The sequence below is a fragment of the Arachis hypogaea genome, chromosome 6, assembly GCF_003086295.3.
Source record: "Arachis hypogaea cultivar Tifrunner chromosome 6, arahy.Tifrunner.gnm2.J5K5, whole genome shotgun sequence".
Classification (NCBI taxonomy): Eukaryota; Viridiplantae; Streptophyta; class Magnoliopsida; order Fabales; family Fabaceae; genus Arachis; species Arachis hypogaea.
In genome coordinates, this window is record NC_092041.1 from 115,668,205 (window position 1) to 115,692,216 (window position 24,012).

The 24,012-nt window shown below is 28.7% G+C and overlaps 1 protein-coding gene and 1 long non-coding RNA gene across 5 annotated transcripts; both read right to left on the reverse strand.

Annotated features, from left to right (window-relative positions):
• Positions 1-11,140: 11,140 nt before the first annotated feature.
• LOC112756030 (receptor-like protein EIX2) lies at positions 11,141-14,670 on the reverse strand. Of its 2 annotated transcripts, XM_072197808.1 has the most exons (2): positions 14,116-14,613; positions 11,141-13,155 (listed from the first exon to the last, which is right to left on the reverse strand). In XM_072197808.1, exons 1-2 carry the CDS (start codon positions 14,534-14,536, stop codon positions 11,336-11,338), a joined length of 2,241 nt encoding a protein of 746 aa, XP_072053909.1. In that variant the 5' UTR covers positions 14,537-14,613; the 3' UTR covers positions 11,141-11,335. The 2 variants fall into 2 exon arrangements, with proteins under 2 accessions (XP_072053909.1, XP_025660221.1); XM_025804436.2 differs by having other exon boundaries at positions 11,141-14,670.
• Positions 14,671-20,155: 5,485 nt separating this feature from the next.
• LOC112756032 (uncharacterized) lies at positions 20,156-22,819 on the reverse strand. Of its 3 annotated transcripts, XR_011862717.1 has the most exons (4): positions 22,652-22,818; positions 22,505-22,559; positions 22,220-22,428; positions 20,156-20,433 (listed from the first exon to the last, which is right to left on the reverse strand). It is a non-coding gene; the product is annotated as an uncharacterized lncRNA (long non-coding RNA). The 3 variants fall into 3 exon arrangements; XR_003179125.2 differs by lacking the exon at positions 22,220-22,428 and having other exon boundaries at positions 22,652-22,819; XR_003179126.2 differs by lacking the exon at positions 20,156-20,433 and having other exon boundaries at positions 22,082-22,428.
• Positions 22,820-24,012: the final 1,193 nt, after the last annotated feature.

Consider the following 24,012-nt stretch of genomic DNA (forward strand, 5'->3'; position numbering starts at 1 on the left):
TTGTTTACTAAGATAAAAATGATGGAAGACATAGTCATACACAAACACCCATTAAAAACATGTATTTTGTATCTCTCTAAAATGTTGAAACACTAATTTTTTTTAACTTGAGACACTAATTTTTTTACAATTTTTTCTCATGTCTAACTTACCAAATAAAATATGTAAAATCGCACAGGTTTTATTTTCAATGGCTGCTTTAATTTCTTTTTTATTCTCATTTATTTAGTTACGTAAACATATTTTACAGAAAATAATATATATTTTTTACAAAAGTATCTTTTTTCAAATAAATATAAGTTTAATCTCAGATCAATAAATTTAACTTATAGTTAAAATCTTTTTTTTTATTTCCTTAAATAAAGAGATTGAAAATGAATAACTTATAAATAAAAAAAGAGAAAAAGATGAAAGTACTTCTATTGTTGTGCTGAGATAATCTAAAAAATAACAATGTAAACGAAGTAAATAGAAAAAAAATTATAAATGTGACAAATAAAAAAATTTAAATTTAAAAATCAAAATGGTTAAGAAGCCACTTAATTAGGAATTAGTATTAGAATTTTAAATTTTAAATTTTTAAATAGAGTTTCCTAATTAGCTAGTGCAAATTTAAAATTTTTAAATAAACTTTTTTAATTAAACGTTTGTTATTCATTAAGAATATAGGAATTTGTTAATTTAAAAATAATTTTTATTAGTTTCGTTATAAATAGTATCAATCCTATTATTTATCGATAAAAATAAATAAAATTAAATACAATCTAAAAATTAATAATTTTATAAATTACGTAAATTTAGAAAAAATACTTAAAAAGAGAGAAAAAGATGAAAGTACTTTTACAATCTAAAAGATAATAATAAAAATTTATAAATATGGCAAGTAAAAAAATTTAAATTTAAAAATCGAAATGGTTAAAAACTTAATTAGAAATTAGTATTAGAAATTCAAATTTAAAATTTTTAAATAGAATTTTTTAATTAGATAGTATAAATTTTAAATTTTTAAATAAAATTTTCTAATCAAACGTCCGTTGTCCATTAGGAATATAGAAATTTGTTAATTTAAAAATTATTTTTTTTAGTTTCAACATAAACAGTATTAACTTTATTACACTTTTTCTAAAATTTAAACAATATTACATTTTTTTAAATAGTATAAATAACTTCACATCTTAATAAGACTGATAATTCTATTTTCTTTATTATAATCCTTTGTAATTAGCATAGTAGCTTATAAATTATATAAATTTTTAAAAAATATTTTCAAACCCAATTGCTTACGTAAAAATTCAAAAAAAAGTATATTTGAATTTAAATTTAAAATTCTAAACATAATACTTTAATTAAAAATTATAATTAGATTTTTTTAAATAAGTACACATTAAAAATTAATAACTAAATCAACAATAATTCAAAGAAGAAATTTATAACTTTATGACATTAAATATTAAATTAAAAATTATCAGAATATCAACGGTGAGAATCAAATTAAAAATAAAACCACAAGTAATAACCAAATAACTTCAATTTATATTTAAAAAAATTCTAAATTCCAAACATAAAAATCGAAAAGAACAAAAAGAAAAATAACAACTCAAGAAAAGATAATGTTTCCACCAAAACAAACATATGCTTAGCATTATTCTATTAGATAGACTCTAAAAGGGATCCCAAAACATGTGCATCCAAATTCTCAAGTTTCTTTCTCAATCTTGATCTTCTTGCAAGTTGAGGTATCACCTTCCACCTTCGAATCTTCCGACTCCGAGGATAGTCACTTAGTTGGTGTAATAGCATTTTCCAACAATTCGGATTCATCATTGGCCGCAACTTCATTAGAATTCAAGCAACAAATTCTGTACAAAAAACTACGTTAAATTAAAGACTTCTTTCTAACCTCTGATTTTATCTCACTAATATTTTTTTAATAAAATTAAGATCTAATTTTGAGAGAACAAACAAAAAAAAATTATTTTTTAAACAAATACCTTAGCACCTTCTACTTTCTCCCCTTCAATGATTGAGGATGTCTTTGAAATTTGAAGCAAACCACCGGTGTAATCAACATCCTAAAATTATAATTAATTATTATTTATAAATTAGATACTACTAATGACCAAGGAAGCAAAAAATAAATTGATTTTTAATAGAAAGTACACTTATATATACTCACAATTTGAATAGGGTGAGTCTCTTTGAATTTATTTATGAGATCCACATTATCAGTCATCTTCTTAACTTTATAAGAAGGTGAAAAATGTGGATTATCAGATATTTGAACTTCAACGATGAAGAAAAAGATCTTATCAATTAGGTTGAGCAAAAGTATAGGTGTATCCGATAGATCTCCTTTCTGCAGGGTATTACATAATATATTAATAATAAATAATATAAAAAGTACCAATAAAAATATCTTCACTGGTGCTTTTAGAAATAAATATTGGTTAGATCTTACCAATAGGAGTGGATCAAGTATCTTTACACAGCTCTTTCCCAAAATTTGTTTTGCCTCCTTGTCAAAGACTACATAACATGCACAGTTAGAATCATCAATGACACCAAACTTTATTCGATACCTGCTTAAAAAAGAAAATAACATAAAAAAAATTAAATATAGACTTATTCAATATCTAATCCAATGTACATAGACTTTAATTTAAAAAAATAAATAAATAACCTTGGAGTCATGGATAAAAGGATATTAGTAGAAAATTCGTGTCTTCATCGAGCCAAACCATCTCAATTGAGTATGACAATGGAGAATTTTCGTAACTTGATAGTATCCGTAACCGTATCACTCATATACGTATACACAAATTGTCGATTGTAGGATTGATATCAGCAATTTTGTGAATACCAGCCATTGGAATAAGTAGAGAGATTTTGGATATATGTAAAGAAATGGATTGATGTACTTTAAATTGTGTTGCTTTACGTCTCTCATAACTTATCATTTTATAGTTGCATCATAACTAAATTTTTTAAAATTTGGTTGACTTTAATTTAAAATTTAAAAAATAACAAACTAAGTAAAACAACCCAAATTTAAAATTTGAAAATAACAACCTAAACAAATAATAATTTAAAAATTCTAAACTAACGTAAATCTTTATATATAGTAATATTAGTATGTAACAACCGAAGAATAATTAACGTAAATTTTTTTAAAAGTCTAAATTTCTTTAAAAGAATTTATGTAGCTGCAATTTAAAAAAAAAATCAACAAAATTTTAAAAATTAATGCTAAAAAGAATTAACAGATTTTTAAAAAATAGTGTTAAAATATAAAAAAGAACAATCTAAGTAAAATCTAAATAAAATTTTAAAAATAACAACTTAAATAAAATAATTTGAAATTTAAAAAATAACAACCTAAGTAAAACCACCCAAACAAATAAAATAATTTAAAATTTAAAAAATAACAACCTAAGTAAAACACCCCAAACTTAAAATTTGAAAATAACAACCTAAGCAAATAATAATTTATAATTTATAAATATAAATCTAAAAATTTCTAGTGACGACACGTAAGCAAATAAACTCCCAGACTCAACGTATGAGCACCACGTCAGCAAATGAGCTCCCCATTTGTATTACTATAAAGATTATTCATGTATTATTATTATTTAATAAATATTTTATGTTCAAAATGTTATTTATTTATTTATTTTAACTAACCTATAATTTTATTTCTATTGTTATGTTATGGTTAGCTTTTTAAGATATTGTTAAGACTTGTTATGTCATTGTTGATAATTTAAAATTTGATGTTGAGACTTGTTATATGTATTTAATTTTTTTTTATTTAAAAAACCGCAAATCCAAACCGATCCAAACCGCTTGTAATCGGATCGGATCGGATTTCCAAAAAAAATTCATCCAATCCAAACCGCATCGCACATAAATTAAGCGTTCGGATCGGATGACTTTTTTCCTTAAAACCGAACCAAACCGCACCGCAAACACCCCTAGTACAGTTGAGCAGCAATGGTGGACCACTTAGCTTGTTGCCAACGAAATCGGATGCTTCAAAGCTTTGCAACTGAGTGCCCGTTGGGATTTTTCCCTCCAAGTGATTGTAGGACAAGTCTTGCTTGTTCAGGAAATTCAAGTTTGTGATGCTTTGAGGGATCTCCCCTGTGACTTGATTGCCAGAGAAATCAATGGATTCCAATAACTCCATATTGCCAATACTTTGTGACCACTTAACTCATTCTTGGATAAATTTTTTAAATAATTTTTTTTAAAAGAAAGCTTAAAATATAAAATCTTTATTTAATAGCAACTTATAAATGAGTTATTTTATATTTAAATTTTTAGTTATATAAATATTTATTTTAAAATTATAGCATTTGAATAAATAACTCAAAAAATACAATTTTTGTTACACAAAGAAAATAGATATTAAAATAACGATGATAAATATAAATACCTTTTAATATTGAGTGTTGATTTTACATAACTTAATCACTGATATTTTATATCACATACAATGTTAAATACAAATTTAATAATAAAAATAAATGGTAGAATAATAAAAAAATTCTAGAAGGAACATATACAGTAAATGGTTTAGATATAACCTTGCGTGAAAATAGTGGTAGAGGATCATGGAAAATGGTGGTGGAGAACCAATATTTTCAGCAGAAACAAAAAATATTTTTTACAGAGCCAAAATTGAAAGTAGCACAATGATTTCTTTTATTTTGAAGTCATTTTTTTTAATGGGAGTGTTAAAAGCGTTTTTCAAAAATAGAACCAAACACGTATAATATCACTTAAAAAAAAATCTCAAACGGACTCTAAGTCATAGTTGTAAGAACCGGACCGGACCGACCGGTTCGACCAGAAAACCAATGAATCGGTAGTCCAGCTGGTTCGGTTTTAGCTTTAGACCGAAAAAAAAAGTAAACCGCTTAAACTCAGACGGTTCGTCACAAACTGGACAAAACCGGTCAAAACCGGCCGGTTCGATGCAATCTGTGAACCGGCCGGTCATATAGTGCTCAAATATTCAAAAATGCATGCAGTGTGTTTCAAACCTGCGTCTCCTTGCTAGGCAAGGATAAGAAATGCCACCAAGCTAGTGTGTTCATTTGGAAATTCATGTGCTAATTATTCTATATATTATATACATACACAACTAAATTATTTTATATTTATTTAATTTAATTTTTGTTTTATACTCATTTTTTTTTAATTCTTTAGAATTTATAGAATTATTAAAATAAGTATCAAATATTTTAATATTTACATTTACATATTAAAATGTTAGTAAAGATATTTATTTTAAATTTTTTAGAGTATTGAGTTAGTAGGTCTTCGAAGATTTCGACTTAAGACTAATTAGTAGGGACATCTAAGCATCACCACTAAATTTCACATGAAAAATTAATGGAGGGACGTAATGTGTTCATCGTTTACTATCTTAAAGGACTAAATTGATATTTTATTTTTTTTTAAGGGCTAATTAATTTGAAGTAAAAAATTTTAAGGATAGACCTAATTGTCACTTTATTCAATTTTTTTCTATTTTATATTTTTTATTTACGTACGACCGGTTCTATCGGTTCAACCAGTGACCCACCGGTTGAACCAGTAACCCAGTGACCTAGTAACCTGACCAGTTCGATCACCAGTTCGGTTCTGACAACTATGCTCTAAGTAGATAATTAGCGGACTCTAAATAGATAATTGGCAGGTCTCTTTGTATATGTTGTCCGAAAGGAGGAGGACTCAATGATTATTCGTTCGCCGATTCAACAACTAAAAGAAACATCGATTCTTTGTTCGGTATCCTTCCTTTCTTCGAACAGATCTAATTGCCATGTAACAAACTACACCAAGTAAGAAGTGAAGAATAATTTGTTCATAAGGACCGCCATTGTATAACCATTCATCAAGCTTTCGATATTGGGTAAAAGTGCAAACTTATAGCCATTTTGGAAAAATCTTTTTTAAAGGAGATATGTTAATAACATTTATATATGAAAAATCAAGATCAGGTGATATAACCCAAGGTCTTCTAAAATTCAATTATTTAATCTATTTAGAATTCTATCTAATTTTAAAATTTTTTATTATTCTATCTAATATTAATATAACCTATTCAATTCCAATGAGTTATAACTCAAATGGTATAGTCTCTCCATTCTCACCTAAGAAATCGCGAGTTCGAATCTCTCTATCTTTGGTAAAAAAAATCATGATAAATTCATAATATTTAATTATCGTCTTCATCTTCATCTTCATCTTCATCTTCATCCATCTCATCTGATGTATCAGTATCCGTGTCAGTATCAGTATCAATATTAGTATCGGTAGATAAGTCATCGAAACTCTTATCCTGCAAATTATTATTCAGAGTGATGGGAATCCATTTGCAAAATTCATCAATAAGATCGGAATGGCCCCGCAAGAGTACAGCAACCTGCATGCATAACAACAACAATGTGTGAATGTATATGTTGAAACCAAAAGATCATGGTAGAAATTTAGATGCAATTAATTTTATGTGAAGTTGATAATTGAGAATCGTTAAATAATTTGATAGATTTGACTATATTATTATCTAACAATTCTCAATTATCAACTTCATGTAAAATTAACGGTACTGAATTTTCACCAATGATCCCCATACAATAGGAATAATAAACACATCACTAACATCGAAACTTAGTTGGGTAATACTCTTTCTTCCATTTTTGTACTTCATCACTTTATTTCTTACCCAATCGCAAATATCCATATTGTACCTAAACCGATCCTATATGCATCATCAACACACAAATGTTATTTATACAATTCAATTAAACAGAAGATTTGACTCAAGAGTTACCTTCATCTTTTTCCAAAAGTTAAAGCGGTCTGTATATCTTCCAAGCTTAGTAAAGCTTCATTAATAAGACAAAATTTTATCAGGTGTTACCAACAATATATATCGGATAATTTTATACGCGATAAATAAAAAAGGATATAACTATGGCCTCATTAATAAAATAAGACCAATACATGAGTAATTCCTATGATTCAACTCACCAAGTCAAAAATAAACGTATGAATGAAATAAACAACATAGTTTAACAAAACAAGAAATTAAAAGTTAAATAAATCTATCTCTTACTTTTATAAAATTCAATAATTTTGATGCAATTAAATATTCTTGAGACAAAATCATTCTAAGCCAAATTTCTTAAGAACTTATTTAATTATATACCTTTTTATGTATTTTAAAATTTGAGAGACTTCTACGTATACTTCCAAAAACTATATCATGTATCACACAATTTTATTTTTATTATCTAGACAAATCCTGTTACTACTTGAATGATGTTTAAAGAAAAAAATAAATAGAGAATAACCTTGTCACCCACGAGATCCAATCATTGTCCTCGGTTTCAGTATCGGGATCACTATATGAATCGAAAGATATTTCATCCAAGCCTTTATCCTGCAAATCACGGTTCTCCAAATGTGTTGCTGCGAGGTGATGGGAGAGTAATGTGCATGAATCTTGAGGAGTCATGGGAATCCATTTGTTAAACTCGTTAATAAGATCTGGATGACCTCGCATGAGTACAGCAGCCTACATGTAACAACATGAAATATTTTCTGTTAGAGATATAACCATTAATGTTACCTTCTCCCATCAGCTTAAGCTTTTGGGATGAGTGATTTCATAACATGGTATCAGAGCTCTATGTCCGAAAGATCAAGAGTTTGATCCTTGGTGAACGTCAAAAGTGAAAAAATAGCATAAGGCAAATAAAAGAGAAAAGAAGGCCTATGCAAAATCAAACAAACCCAAAAAGAGGCTCTTGTTTGAGGGGGAGTGTTAGAGATATAACCATTAATGTTACCTTCTCCCATTAGCTTAAGCTTTTGGGATGAGTACTCAGGTGCAGTCGACTTCACGTGAAGTTGATACTGAGAGTCGTTAGATAATTTAACTAATTTGACTAAATTTTTATTCAAGGAGTTTCAGATATCAATTTCACGTAAAGTTTACTTCAATTTGAGTTTTCACCAAAATAGAATATAAGCTATGAGTTCTTTTAAAAGACTATACGTAACTTCCTTAATTTTTTTTAAAAAATAATTAACATAATTAATATCTTCTGGTCGTTTTAAATTTCAATTATTCATATAAAAATACAACAAAATAAAAAGAATTATGATTTATATAATTAATAAAAAGTACATCATTTTTAACTTGATAAAAGATATTTAAAGATTAGCGGTTAGTAATAATTTTTTTTAAATAATAGAAAATGTTTTAATAAAATAAGTTTAGTTTAATTTAATTAATTTTAAATCTAATAAATTTATATCAAAATGCGGTGGATTCAACAGATTTTCCCACTCCAGGAAAATAAACTAAAACATATCATTTATGTGGAAATAATAGTTTTTTTCTTATTTATTTGGAAAATTTTCCTTCCCATAGCAATAATGTGTGTATTCATTGATAAAACCAAACAATCACAAGACAAAAACAATAAGAATAATAGAGAGATCACTAACATCTGAACTTAGTTTGGTGATAGACTTTGTTCCATTTTCGTACTTTCTTACTTTGTTTCGAAGCCAGTCGTAAAAATCCAAATTGTATTTGAGCCGAGCCTGCATGAATAATAAACCCCAATTGGTAACAGGAAAAAATCTATAATCCGTCTATTTTAACATTGATAAATTTTTTAATTTAGATGGATATAATTTAAATTATAAAAAATTTTAAACTTTAACACTTTGGATAGGATATAAATCAGTGCATGAAAAAATTAATAATAAAAAATTTAGATGGAATATAATTTAAATTAAAAAAATTTTAAACTTTACCATTTGGATGGGATATAATTTGGTATTTGAAAAAATTAATAATATAAAATTTTAGATAGAACATAAATCAATTCTATCCAAATTACAATGGTTTGAATTTGATTAAATTAAAAATAAATTTAAATTGATATAGTACATATGTAATTTAGAATAAAAAGTTAAATCGATCCGATCCAAATAGTAATAGATTATCTCGATTTTTTTCCAAACCACATTACAAATACGATAGTTATGAATGTATCTTGTTTGCAAATATATGATTAGAATTAAAAGCTGATTTAGTGAGCAAATAAGATAACAATAAATGTGAAAAAAATATTTTATTTATATAAAAAATTCCCAATTTAAATATATGACTAATATTATACATAAGGTAATCATACCTTTGATATATATAAGATATCAAGATATCTAATTTCTAAATCAAAATAAGTATATGTATATGTTGGAAATCATATAATAAATGAATTTAAATAAAACATTTAGGTTTGATATTTAGTTACATACCTTGATGTTTGTCCAAAGTTGACGGCGTTGTATAGACGCATCAGGCTCAATTTTGTTATTTGGACGGGTATTGGGTTTAAATCTTGGCCGTACTACACCCGGATATGGAACACGTTCCTTCTTCATTATTAACCCTACTGAAAAATGTTAAAAATGACCATATGATTAAAAGAAAATAGAAAAACCTGTACCAACTCACTAAGTCAAAATAAAAGCAGCTATATCGCATGAAGTGCAACAATTCAGTTTTACCGATAACAAGGGGGATTGAAGGTACAAGAAAATAAAAACTAAACGAAACAAAGATGGAAAGAAAAAACTAATACTTGAGTTATGATGCTATTCAGTATTCACAGTCCTCCTTTAGCAATGAAACTTTGAAAGGACTTGAAACAAAATTCTTCTTTTAAAATACACTCTCGTACTTATGTATAGGAAAGAGAATTAGGGTTTATTTAGATAACTTTTTTAAAAATATTTTTTATGAGTGTTTTTTTTTTTTAAAAAGATCTTATAAAAAAAACGTAATTTTTTTTTAAAAATTTTTATTTATTAATTATATTTGAATATAATAATGACTTTTGGCTTATCTCGTGGCTTAGTTTGGTAAAATAAAAAAAAATTTTTGTATTTTTTTAATAAAAAAATTTTAAAAAGAGTTTTTAAAATAAGATTATGTTTACTGAAATTAATTTTAAATATGTATAAATGGGCTGGTTATATTATTAATTATTATTATTATTATTAAAGTATTATTAAATAATAAGATATTTTCAATTAATATTAGTTAATTTTTTAAAATTTATTTTTGTATTAAATTATAATTATCAATTATAAAATTTTAATTTTAAATTTAAATATTAAAATTAACTAATATTGATTAAAACTTAATTTTTAATCATTTATTTTAATTTTAATTATTATTATTTTAAATTTTAGATATCATTTTTTGAATTAAATTTAAATTTTTTAAATTTTAAATTTTTACTTGAAAGGATAAAATATAATCTCTTATTCTTAAATATTTTTTATTTTATGTTTTTTTTAGTACCATCTATAAAATAAATAGTAAAAAGTTATCTTTTATCCTCTCAACTAAAATTCAAAATTCAAAAAATTTAAATCTTTTTGAATTTACCCAAAATAAAATAAAAATAAATAAAAACTAACAATGCGATGGAGGAGTGATGTCAATGCTGCACTCTCTGTGTGTGTTTCATTTGTTTGATGTTTGTGGCTGGATTTGGATTAATAGAGGTTGTAAGGCCGAAATTGTAAGTTGATTAATTTGTTGTCAATCAGTAATGTGAATGGTATGAATTTTGAAATAACAGTTTTGAGCATGGAGGATATGTTGGTGACATGTTTGGAGTCTTTGGACGATGATTTTCCTTGTATGCGGAGCATATATGTGTTCAAAGAATTTGTACTGCTTACTTCCTGCTTTGTGTGTTCAACAATGTTTAATTGTTTATGTAGTTTATGGTCTTGGCTTGATATTATGTAGGTATGATTTAGACCAGATATTAACTCATCTTATTAAGCTGTGAAAAAGATGAAATTTCTATGAATTTAGGATCATGGTCTTAAAAATTGGCCCGGTCAAAATTTTGGGTTAGATTTGGACTAAGACCAGTTCGATTTTATCCCGTATTACATGCAAAATTAGAGGATTTTTTTTTATTAAAGTGGTAAATAAAATTTTATTTAAATTAAAAAAGCTAGCATTTGATAAATAACCTTGCTCATCATCAACATCGCTAAGCACCGCAAAATGTCTGAAAGCCAATGATAAATCTAAGTCACATTGTTATTATTATAGCCACAACAATACTAACTGGATTACATTTTAACAAGCCAAGCAGGACAAGTCCATATTCATTTTTATTTCCACTATTACAAGAAAAGTGAAAAAAAAGAAAACATTACAAACTCATCACATACACACAAATGAAAAACAGAAAATTAAAACATTAGAAACATAAAGTCACATAGATGATTGAAGTTTGTACCACACGTCATCAAGGAAACGGTAATATGCATACCTCCATGATTTGTATATGAACAATGGACCAACAAATCCCCAAAATCCCACTATAAATCCAAAGGCCACACTCACAAATAACCACTTCACTCCATGATTCTTTCTCTCTTTTTCATTCTCATCAGGAACTTCCCCCTCCATGGTACAGTTGAGCAGCAATGGTGGACCACATAGCTTGTTGCCAACGAAATTGGATGCTTCAAAGCTTTGCAATTGAGTGCCTGTTGGGATTTCGCCTTCCAAGTGATTGTAGGATAAGTCTAGCTTGTTCAGGAAGTTCAAGTTTGTGATGCTTTGAGGGATCTCCCCTGTGAGTTGGTTGCCAGAGAAATCAATGGATTCCATTGACTCCATATTGCCAATACTTTCAGGGATGTGACCAGTTAACTCATTCTTGGACAAGTTCAAATAAATCAGACCAGTTAGGTTTGTGATTTCCATTGGTATTCCCCCCGACAATTTATTAGATGAAAGATCAATGTTTTTCACTAAGCCCAGAATGTTGTTGTACTCAGCATCTTTTCCTTTCACCCATAGGATCATGCTTATAGTATCACTTCCATATATAATCATGCCTTCCTGGATGGATGAACTTTCACTAGTTTTATTTATCATGGCACTCAAATGGTTCAAACAATTTGGTATATTGCCTGACAAATTATTTAGTGCAAGGTCCAAAACTTGGAGAAACTTCATATCACATAATCCGTTGGGAATGTTACCTGAAAGATTATTAGATCGGAGCCGAAGAAATTTTAAATTTACCAACCTTTCTCCAATCCACCTAGGAATATTCCCTGTGAGCTTATTTTCTCCAAGATCCAACAAAATCAACTCCTTGTTTTCCTTTAAACTGACAGGAAATTTACCTGAGAGTGTATTGTTACGTATAAGCAAGCATTCTAGGCCTGATAAAGAGCCCATGGAAGAGGGCAGGCTTCCAATAAAATAGTTGCTTTCTAAGTTGACATCCACTAGTTCTGGCCACATCCTCCAACAGTTAGGAATTTCTCCAGATAAGTTGTTTGATGCAAGATTGAGGATTTGTAACGTTTTTGGATTGTCAGATTTTTGACAAAGAAAATCCATTAATAACCCATAAAATGAATTATGTGAGAGATCTAGCCAAACCACATTCTCACTCACAAAGGGTAAATTTCCATGAAGATGGTTTGAGCTAAGATCAACTGCTGCTCCGTACCAAATCCTCACTCCTCCATCAGATTCTAAAATCTTTAATTCTTTTGGGAGCTTGCCATGGATATGATTGTGAGAGAAGTTCAAATAATAATAATAATGACTTGTTTCCCAAAACCAAATGGGAATGGAAGAAATCCCGACGTTAGATAGATCCAAATATAGAAGATCATTTTGTGATCGAATCCATGATGGAAAGCTTGGACCTAACTTCCACGAGCTCATTTTCAATTGAAAAAGTTGAAATTTTGGTTTCCAACTGGGATGCACTTTCAAAGTGAAATTGTTACTTGATGCTGAAAGCACATGTAAAGTAGTGAAATTGGCAAGGTCATCTTCATGTACAATCCCTTGAAATAAATTGTCATCTATGGCAAGAGATAACAATTTAGTAAATGATGCAAGAATTTTAAATGGATTTCCAGTAAGTTGATTTTTGGAGAAATCGACAAATCTTAATGAGGAAAGCTTTGCGAATGATTGAGGAATTTCTCCAATAATGTTGTTGCTGGAGAGATCAAGCTTTTCAAGATTTTGAAACATTCCAAGTTGATTGGTGAGGTGACCTGAGATTTGTGAAGTAGAAGCCACAAGAGTGTTGAGTTGATGAGAAACACATGGGATGAGAATTTGTAAGATTTCAGAAAGTTGTTGATTGCATTTGAGATATGAGAAAGAGATGTGTCTCAAATTGCATAGCTTTCTAAAAGAGGATGGTATTCCTCCTTCAAACTGATTGTGTGACAAATCAAGGGCAACAAGAGAAGTCAGATTCCCCAAAAGAGTTGGAATTGTTCCTTCAAACTGATTGTATGACAAATGAAGGGTAACAAGAGAAGTCAAATTCCCCAAAGTATTAGAAATAGTTCCAGTCAGATGGTTATCTCCTAAGTACAAAGATTTGAGACGATGAAGACCGTATAACCAATCTGGTATATGGGATGAGAATGAATTGGATGACAAATCAAGATTTTCAAGCATGGTAAGGTTTTGAATACCATCAGGAATTGGACTATCAATATCATTAGAGTAACAGTTTGAATAACATTTAAGAGAAACAAGTTTGTTCAACTGAAAAATCCACTTGGGAGCAACAGAAATGGTGAGAGAAAGCAGGGACGAAAAGTTAAGCTTGGATGGTTGCTTATAATCACCCAAACTACAACGTCGTAAGTTTAAGTCATGCAAAGAAGGGAGAGCTTGCATATTGTGTAGCCAATTAAATGATTTGGATAGGTTAGCACCACTCAAATCAAGATATTCAAGGGAGGTAAGACCCAAAAGCCAATCAGCATTTTCAACAACCAATGATTCATCATAATAACTTGGGAGGCCAAGATGGATTAAATTGGTGAGATTGCCAATTTGATGTGGAAGTTTTCCATAGGCAACATATGAGAGGTCAAGATAGAGCAAATTAGAGAGATTCCCAATCTGATGAGGAATCTTCCCATAAAATCCAGAATCAGAGAGGTTAAGATGAGTTAAGGAGGTGATTCGAAAAAGAAAAGTAGGAAATTGAATACCTCGAAAACTATTGCCGCTCAAGTCCAAGTAATTCAGATGTTTCAATTCAACAAGAGAATCATTTATCGCTCCACTAAACCTGGACCTCTCGTAAGCGAGCAAGACAGCAATGGGTAAGGGATATTCAACATATTCTAATGATATAGAAGTGTTGAGGTGAAGGTGAAGGATGTGGAAAGTTAGATGACTACAAACAACATAATCCCAGTGACAGCAGTTGGGATTGGAAGCATTCCAAGAAGAGAGCCTGTTGAAAGGGTCAGTGAGATGATGCTTGAATCTTAGAAGTGCTTCGCGCTCACTTGGAATGCACTCAATCAACTCAGACTCAGGCTCAGAGGACGTTTGCAACGTAAGGCAATAAAGGTGAACAAAGATAAGCACAAGCATGCCACTGTAAGTGTTTGTGTTTGGAGACATGTTTGAATTTCTGTGTGTTTCCACCTTCAACTCCTTTCTCCTATTTATAATGCCTGTACACACATTTTAATTTGAAATGCTCCAGCTCCACCACTACTAATATATATGTGTCTTAATGTTACCATTATCACTTTATAGTTGGTCCTCACTCGCCCATTAACTCACCATTCATGATAATTGGGGTTCAAAAGCCAGGCCCCATCGAAAGATGGAGACTGCAAGAAAAACGTGATTCACAAACGTAACGTAACAAGTATAATGCATTCACTGCACTTGCTATGTAATTATTCTTCTCCTATCTAAGTTTCAAGTCCATTATTTTTGGAGTATATTTTTGTATTTTTTTTATTATTAGTCTAATCAGAATTTTAGATTCATTGAGAAAGTAAGGGGAGGAGAGAAAATAGAATTTTTAGTTTTATATAAAGCAGCAATTTTTGAACTACAGTTTTTTATTTGTTCACGGTTAGATTAGGCAAGTTTGTCTTATTTTGTTTTTTATTCTCAAGTATGTAGCAGAATAAATTGGCTTCACACAATAGTTTTGATTTTTTGATATTTTTTCATTTTATTAGTATAATGGACCCAAAATTTTTATCTCTCACCTTAAAAAAAATTTTTATATTAAAATCTTGACGTATTTTTGTTGTTATTTTATTTAATATATTTATTTGTTCAAAATTATTGTCATATTAGGTTGTAAGCATTTTATATTATTTTTTAATAGATATTTGTATTATTTTTGCTACTAAACTCTTTCAATTGTAGGAGGTAATTATTTCATCACAGCATGTTGATAAATTTAACACATTAATAATTAATAATATAATAGTTAATGAACATTGAAATTTTAACTTATATGATTAATGTTATTTACATATTTATATTTTTTTATGACTATTTAAATATTTAATTTAATATTTATTTGAAACAAAAACTTAAATCTTTTAATTAAATAAATAAATCTGGATAGACACTAAAAATTACTAATTAATCATTCTAAACTAAATATGATCGATAATCAGACACTATCCTTAATGGTTTTTATGTGAAAAATTTCGTGATGTTTTGAACATATATGTAAGGTACAGAAAATTAAAATTTTATATGAAATTAAAAAAAATAAAATTATAAAAATTAAAATTATTAAATTTAATATAAAATTTTATAAGATTACTTGGACTCATTTAAAATCGTAAAATCAAACAAATTTAAAACTTAAATGGTGATTATAGCTACATACTATACTATACATATATGTATGCATAAAGCTAAGGCATACCACTTCAGCTTTAAGCAAGAGAAAATGAAATATCTGTGCCAACTATATATGCGAACGATACTTTTATAAATATACATTAAATATAATTTAAGACTATGCATGTATGTATTTTAAAACATATTTAAGTAAATGTCTCAACTTATTATTATATTATTTAGGTATACTTCTGATGGATATGTGAAAAGTATTGAAAAGTGACTACTTATGAATAAGGAGATAATTTTAATAAGGACACTAAAAATATATTTTTTTTAAAGATATTTATATGTGTTATGTTATTATTAGATATTTTTATTAAATTAATTAATAATTTATTTTTTAATAAATTAGAACAAAATCGGTTTATTATAACAACAATAATAAATCTAATTGTCTGTATTATCATTATTAGACCCCATTTGATCCTATTGAATTACACAATTTAAATCGAATATCTTTAAATTTTTTGATAAAAAGATAAATATATCTTTAACTTTTTATTTTACAGATATTTAAATTCCTAAAAATTTAAAAATACAATTAAATTCCTAAAAAAATTGGGTTTATTGTTATTGTTATAAAAAAATCGATTTTATTCTAATTTGTTAAGAAATTTAAAAATAACCGGTTCATTAATACGTCTAATAATAATACGACACATAAATCTTTTTATAAAAAGATGTTTTACGCATCTTTACGAAACCATCACCATATGAATAAACTATTTTATATGCATACTCTTGTCTGTCCATATAATAATCTAGTGCATATGAAGGAAGAAACTGAAAATATATCTTAGTAATTTAACTATTTAAGTGAGCATAAAAAATTATCTTTATTAATTGCTCTTAGAATACACATTACATATACAGATGTACTCTTAAAATATGTGTAAGAAATTTTCATTGTAAAACTCAAAATAATATATATGTTACGATATAACAGAGAATAGTGATTATTATTAATAGTGATATACATTTGCAATAAAACTATGATACCTCAAAACAAAATAAAAAATGAAGGAACATGGGCGGCTAAAGAAAAAATAGAAGTTAAAATAATATTAATTTACAGAATCTACATGCATGATATGTTAGGATAATTTATGTTGATAAAATAAATAAATTTTAAAACTATGCACAATATATATATCCTAAATCAGAATTGGTTATACGATTTATATCATTTACATATAAATTAAATTAGCCTGCTTCGATTTATTACAATGTACAACATATACATAGTAAATTGAATCAGCTTGATTCGATTTACTACTTATATAAATTATTGACATTTTCTAACACTATAACAAAAAGTTGAATACCATTAAATTTTTCATCACACGTAAGATTTACCGTTGAATTTTTTGGTGACAGAAGAGTAAAATTCATCAAATTAAAAGTTCACTAGCGGATTTACTTTTCTTGTAGTATACTTTTAAGTTAATTATTTATTTATTATTCGTTAATTTTAAAATATAAATGTTAATAAAAAATGTATTAATTTAGATTTAGATAAAATATTAAAATAAATAAATTCTAAAAATTTATTAAAAATTATTCTTTGACTTATTAGCATATAAAAAATTACTACTAGAACTTTTGACGTACGTTAAAAAGTTAATATAATATATAACCTTCTAAGTTGAGATAAGAATTAAAATTTAAATATTTTTAAATTATTTTTAATATATATTTTATATAAATAATTAATTTAATAGTTAATTTTTAGTATACTTGTATTATGATCCATTATATTAATGCCTGTCACTATTCAAATTGGAATGTGACAAAAATTTGATTAAGTGGTGTAAGTCATTGTTGTTGATAGTTAAATATTCTTTATTTTAAAATATTTAAATAAAAAAGAAAATTAACGACCTCAAAAAAACTCGTCTTGTTATATATACAGATACTTTATGTCCATTGTAACATAACTTTAAACTTTAAAGTCTTGGTCTTTGTTTTCATTTTTTCATATATATATTTGGATGTTAAAAATAATAATCTATCTATACACAGATACCTTTGTTTTTGGTAGATGATTTAGTTCTCTTCATAGATACCTTTGTTTTTGGTAGATGATTTAGTTCTCTTTTCAAGGGCAAACAAAGAACAGGTGCAAATTACGAAGGGGTCCCTTGGGATGTTCTACAAGAGTTCGGGACAGAAACAAATCCTGTGTATAATTAAAAAAGCCAATATACAACCTTTTTTAATCAAATACAACATAAAGTGTTTGTAATTTAGGATTTGAAATTTGTTTGAATATTGAGGAACGCAACTATTTCCATATGGACCCTAAAATCTAATAACATACCATAAGGGGTTAGTTTAGTATATAAGGTAGCTCATTTCACCTTAAAATGCATATATATGCAAGAATTTTTGTGTAAAACTCAAAATAATATATATTTTACGTTATAAACGGGATGAAAGTAGTGATTATTAGTATAATCATGTTACGTGTATATTAAAATTAGCTACTAATTTAAAATACAAATTAAAATATAAAATAAATATTAAAAATGAGTTAAACAATACATATATTTATAATAAATATATAATAATTAATTTTAGTAACTAATTTTAATTTAGTATACACATAGTATTTTTGTTATCCGTAATATCAACATCTTCGAAATACAATTTGCCAATTTGGTTAAGGGTCGATGTTATTGATCATGAAGTATTCTTTATTTTAAAATATATAAATAAATATAGAAATTTAGTGACCTCAACCAAAAAAAAAAAAAAAAAAAAAAAACTCAACGTGTTATCTACACTATTATTTAACTTTAGTCTTTGTTTTCTTTTTCTATTCCCATTTGGATGTTCGCAATAATGTATCTTTTTTTTTTCTTTCGTTTGGATTTTATTACAAGTCCTTATTCCCTGTGAATGAACGATTAACATCAAGAATTCCAAAGCCAATCCGTGTGAAGTTGGAAACTTATTATGGAAGAACTAGTCAACGATAATGTCTTGACAAATTAGTAAGAATGGGACAACCATGATTCACGAATTATATAAATGTTTAAAAAGTGACAAAACGTTAATCCACACACACATATTTCTTCACACAGTTCATTGAGATAATATCATAAAAAATGAGAACTAAATATACCATATTTAAAGTCTTACTCAAATTAAATCATAATATCTATAATAATCTAATAATATTCAATGAGTGAATATAATGTTGTAGAGTAGTCTCCAAATAATACTAATTAATAATTAGGAGGTGATGCATTATTATTTTGAAGAGCTTTAACGTGTTAGAACATGTGCCAAATTTCTATTACTGTTAAAATTGCATGGTTAGAGAGGATCAAATTCTCATTAAACTGTGTGGTGTAAGTTCAAGAGCAGAGTTTAAAGATTTTAGAAAAGAAAGTGAAAAAGCTGCTAGCAATAGAGAAACAGAGAAGTTAAAAATGATGATTTAATGTACTAATTAACCACTGTACTTATAACACCCTACTACACAGAGTTTTATGCTTAAGTCGTAGAATAGAGGTAATGTGGTGTTACGGACTTCTATAAAGTAAAATATATACATATTAGGGGTGTACATGGACCGGACCACACTGGGTTTGGCTTAACCCAGACCCGACTCGAAATATAGACCAGACCTAATTTTTAGACCCTAACCCGATCCTAGACCCATGAAACCTACGCACCTTCGAGCCGGGTGAAAACCGGGTAAAAACCTGATCTTTAGCATGTAAAAATCACATAATCTCCAACCATTATTTCACAATTCACATAGTAAAATTCACTTAAAAAAATATAACAAGAACCAACCCTTCTCTAAAATTAAAGCATAACCATAATCAATACTAATATTGTCTAATAATACCAAATATTTAAATCAATACAAATAACACAATATTATGCATTTTAAACATAAAACATTAACTTATAATCTTATAATGACTAATAACACAAAATATTAAGGTTTGCAATATTTAAATTTCACATAAGAATAACCATCATCCATTACTAATAACACAAAATATTAATTGTGTATGATGACCGGACCACCGGGCCGAGTTATGGCCCGGACCCGACCCGACATAATGACCGGGTCTATTTTTGAGACCCTTACCCGATCCTAGACCGATGAAATCACACTAAATTAGCCCCTAAAGTATTCGGGGCCGGACCGGGTCTTCGGACCGGACCGGACCATGTACACCCCTAATACATATAACGATAGAAAAGATAATATACTAGGAGTCTTGAAAAACGGGGAAACAAATATCGCAAAACGAAAAGCGCAACGCTCGAGGAATAGGGTTACTTGCGTGCTAAGAAACCTAATAGGAAATGATAAAGATAAATAAGAGAGTAAAGGAAAGCCAAGGAAACAACCTAACCAGCTCCTGACTCAGCCTACGAAGTCAAGGCTGGTCGGATGATATATATATATACAGATATCCCAAAATACTCAAAACTCAAAATAAAGTCCTATCTCTCCCTTAACCTCTCTGAGGAACAAAATAAACAAGTTTCTTGAAGAGCAAGCTAAGTACATATATACATCTATATACAAACAGAAACCCAAATATGCACCCGGGAAATACTTCGCTTCAAATATCCAGACGCCTAGCGAGGAGCCTCTCGACTTGCATCTGAAAAACAACAACACAGTATGGGATGAGAACCAGAGGTTCTCAGCATGGTAAAGGTGCCACGCGTATAATAAATAAGGTCCTGGGAATGCCAGATGCAATCCTAGAACTCCGTCATTCAGTTATCAAACCTAATTTCTATAACAGAAGCCATAAATAGAGGTAGGTAACCTAAATATTCCTGAACTTACTCACTTTTTAAACATAACATAACTCCAAACCATTTTGCCCTTTCCTCCGTCCCTCCGTCATCCAAAATTCAGCAGAGACAAGCAACCAAACAAGTTCACGCACAGGTAATAAGCAGATAGTGCAAGTAGCAAGTATAACAGGTAGCAAGAGGTATATATTCAATTAAGCAAACCTAGGAAATGTATAGCAATCAAAACAAACAAATGCATATGATGTATGCCTGTCCTATGACTGATGAGGCTCATCTGTCGGTTATCCAGCCAACCCGACAAGTCCGAAAACCTTAGATTGTCCCTCGTCGCGCATCCCATGAGTCTATGCATAGATTTCACATTCATATATCATTCAAATCACTCACTGGGGCTATCCATACCTGGGAATTTATACGTGCCCGGTCACCCTTACGACGTAGGGTCAACAGAGTATCGAGATTCTACCTAGAACACGTAGTGGCAAGCCACGGTTCTTACCCAGAGAAACTCGTATCTCAGATATCATTATTCATAAGCCATTTTATAATCATAATCATCATTTAATCATTCATCAGAGTCATTGCATATTAACTTCATTCATTAACATCTTTCCCTTCACACTTCTCTTCATATTTATCTTTTTTCTTCACTCCCAAGTTACCTCAAACTCCTAACTTCTGCTATTTACTAAACTTACTAGTAGGATCTAGGATTAACAGGGCAGAAATAGGGAGTTTAGGGTTTAAAATCATGTTTAAAATAGAAATATAAATGTGCTGGAAAATAGGGCGTGTGCGTAGGCACACACCTGTGCGTGCGCACAGCTTAACAATAAAGCAGCACGTGTGCGTACGCACGAATACGTGCGTGCGCCCACATCCCTTAGTGTGCATGTGCCTTATAGTTGTGCTAGCGCCACCAACAGAAGGCTCATCCTAGCGTGTGTGTGCGCATAGAAGTATGCGTACGCACACTTTATGAAAAATGCTAGGTGTGCATGCGCACAGAGGCGTGCATACGCACAAGTTGAATTTTGCCTTTGTTGGGTGCGTGGGCACACAACAGAAAATTTAATTCTGCTGCAACATTTAAAATTTCAGTTTTTCGCACCATATTTTCGGCATCCATAACTTCCTCTACAAAATTCGATTTTTCGCAAATTTTATATCGATTCAAGCTTATCAAACACCCTTTAATTTAAAATAAATCTCATTTGCATTCAAAATTTGAGGAGCAAGTTATGGACTTCCAAAGTTCATTAAAATTCACTTTTTACCAAAAACACCACAAAACCTTATTTTTGCCAAAACCACATATCCCTCCCAAAACTCATTTCCAGCCAACCTAATATACCACAATCATCAATATAAATAGCCCTTAACCATAGCACATCCATTCAACCACAACCATGTTGTTACTTTGCCATAATCATGATTCCTTCATCCATCATTGTCATACTAATATACATATATAAACACATTCAATCAACAACCAAATCTCAAGAAGCACCATCAACTAACCATATTTCTCAACATAATTTCAACATCCACCTATCCATTAACATCATAAGCCCAGTAATTTAGAACATGCAACCATTTCAACTTATCCTATAATGCTCTAACCTCAGTTTTCACAAAACCTTATATGTTAAACGCGCGAAATCTAATCCATATCTTGACTGATCACTTTATTCAACCCAAGGCAGCCTCACAAGTTAGAACACAGCCCTCCAAGCTCAAAGAAACCAGCCACAAACCGAGCTTTACTCACCAATAAGCCTCCAAATGCTCACTTTTCAATCTCAATGCATATATATGAACTCAATTCCCACCTAATTCACATATATACTCCAAATTCAGCTTCTTCATACAAAAATAAAAATTGATTAGGGTTTAGGTTACTCTTACCGTACCCACACGCATAGTGACCCAAGTCCAATATGCTTCGGAAGCTAAATCGAACCTAAAACACCAAATTGGGCAAGATTATATCACAAAGGTTCCATTTCACCATAAGAAAGGGGGTATAAATTCTGAAACGAAAATCGAGCTTACCGATAAATTGATCCAACAGAAATGTAGAGTTCGACGCGCTGAACGCGTGGCCGCGAACGGTGCGGCGATCGGAGCTCAAACGAGGAAGTTATGGTAGATCAAGGATTGATGAGGGTTTGGGAGTTCTTCTTCCTCCCCAAATCTGTTGGCTTCGTTGGGTATGAAATGAGGAAGAAGAAGCTTCTGTTTCTTTTAAATTATGGGTCCGGTTAGACTCACGGGCCCAATTTGGGCTCTGGTTCAATCGGTTCGGTCTATTCGGTCCAATTTTGGGCTAAATTTTTAAAATTGGTATCAAAATTCTCGTTTTGACGAGCTCTATCCTATTTTGATATTAGTTTTGTATTTTTAATTTTTTTAATTAAAATTTAATTTATTAACTAATTATTTATCGATTTTAGCGGAATTTACAGTACTGACTTCTATAACATGTTATAGAGAGTAATTTATATGTTATTATAAAAAAGGTAGAATAAAATTTAATATATATATTATAATATTATAATTAGAGAATAAAATCAAAAAATATCAAAGAAGATAAAAAAAATCAATATAATTTATTAGGATATTATTTTATAATTAGTGTACTTTTGTTTTATATATTGATAAGAATCTTATAATCATAAAATGAAGAAATAAAATATAATATTTTTTAAATACTTTCTTTTTTTCCCTAAACCTTGGTAACATATATATGAGCAGCAGTGATTACAAACTTGATATACTTAGCTAATAACACTAACTAAGTTAACCGTTTTCTAACTAACTCTGTCAGGTGGCAATTCTAACACTAGCTGTAATAATAAACCAATAACTTTTGCTTCTAGGATTCATTTGCTCAGGTTACAATTACATTGTCCGCACTTGTAAGCACTGTTATTAGGTGCTGTGGTTCCATGTGGTATTGAGTTTCTTATATGCTATGATACTTTTTTTTAATTTAAATTAATAGAAAAAAATATAAATAATTATATTTAAAAAAATATTAGAAGAATAATTTTTTTATTAATATTAACCAATACTTTGAGATATCTTATTTTTATACTATAAAAATTTAAGATTTAAGAGTTATGATTTAGAATTTAGTCTTTAATATTTAAAATTATTCGAATTCTGCTAGAAAACTAAGAGGGATATAGCCAACAACAAGCCAACAAAGATTTTTGAATTACATTTTATATTCATTAATTGTCATTAATTAATAATTATTTAAATTTTAATTTTTAAAAGATACAAAATTAATGATTATTAATTATTTCTTCTTACTCTAATTTACCTTTTACCATTTATCACGCAAATTCTAATTTCTCTTCCTAAAAAAAAGGTCCAAATTCTAAAAAAAATACCAAAATATAAGATAA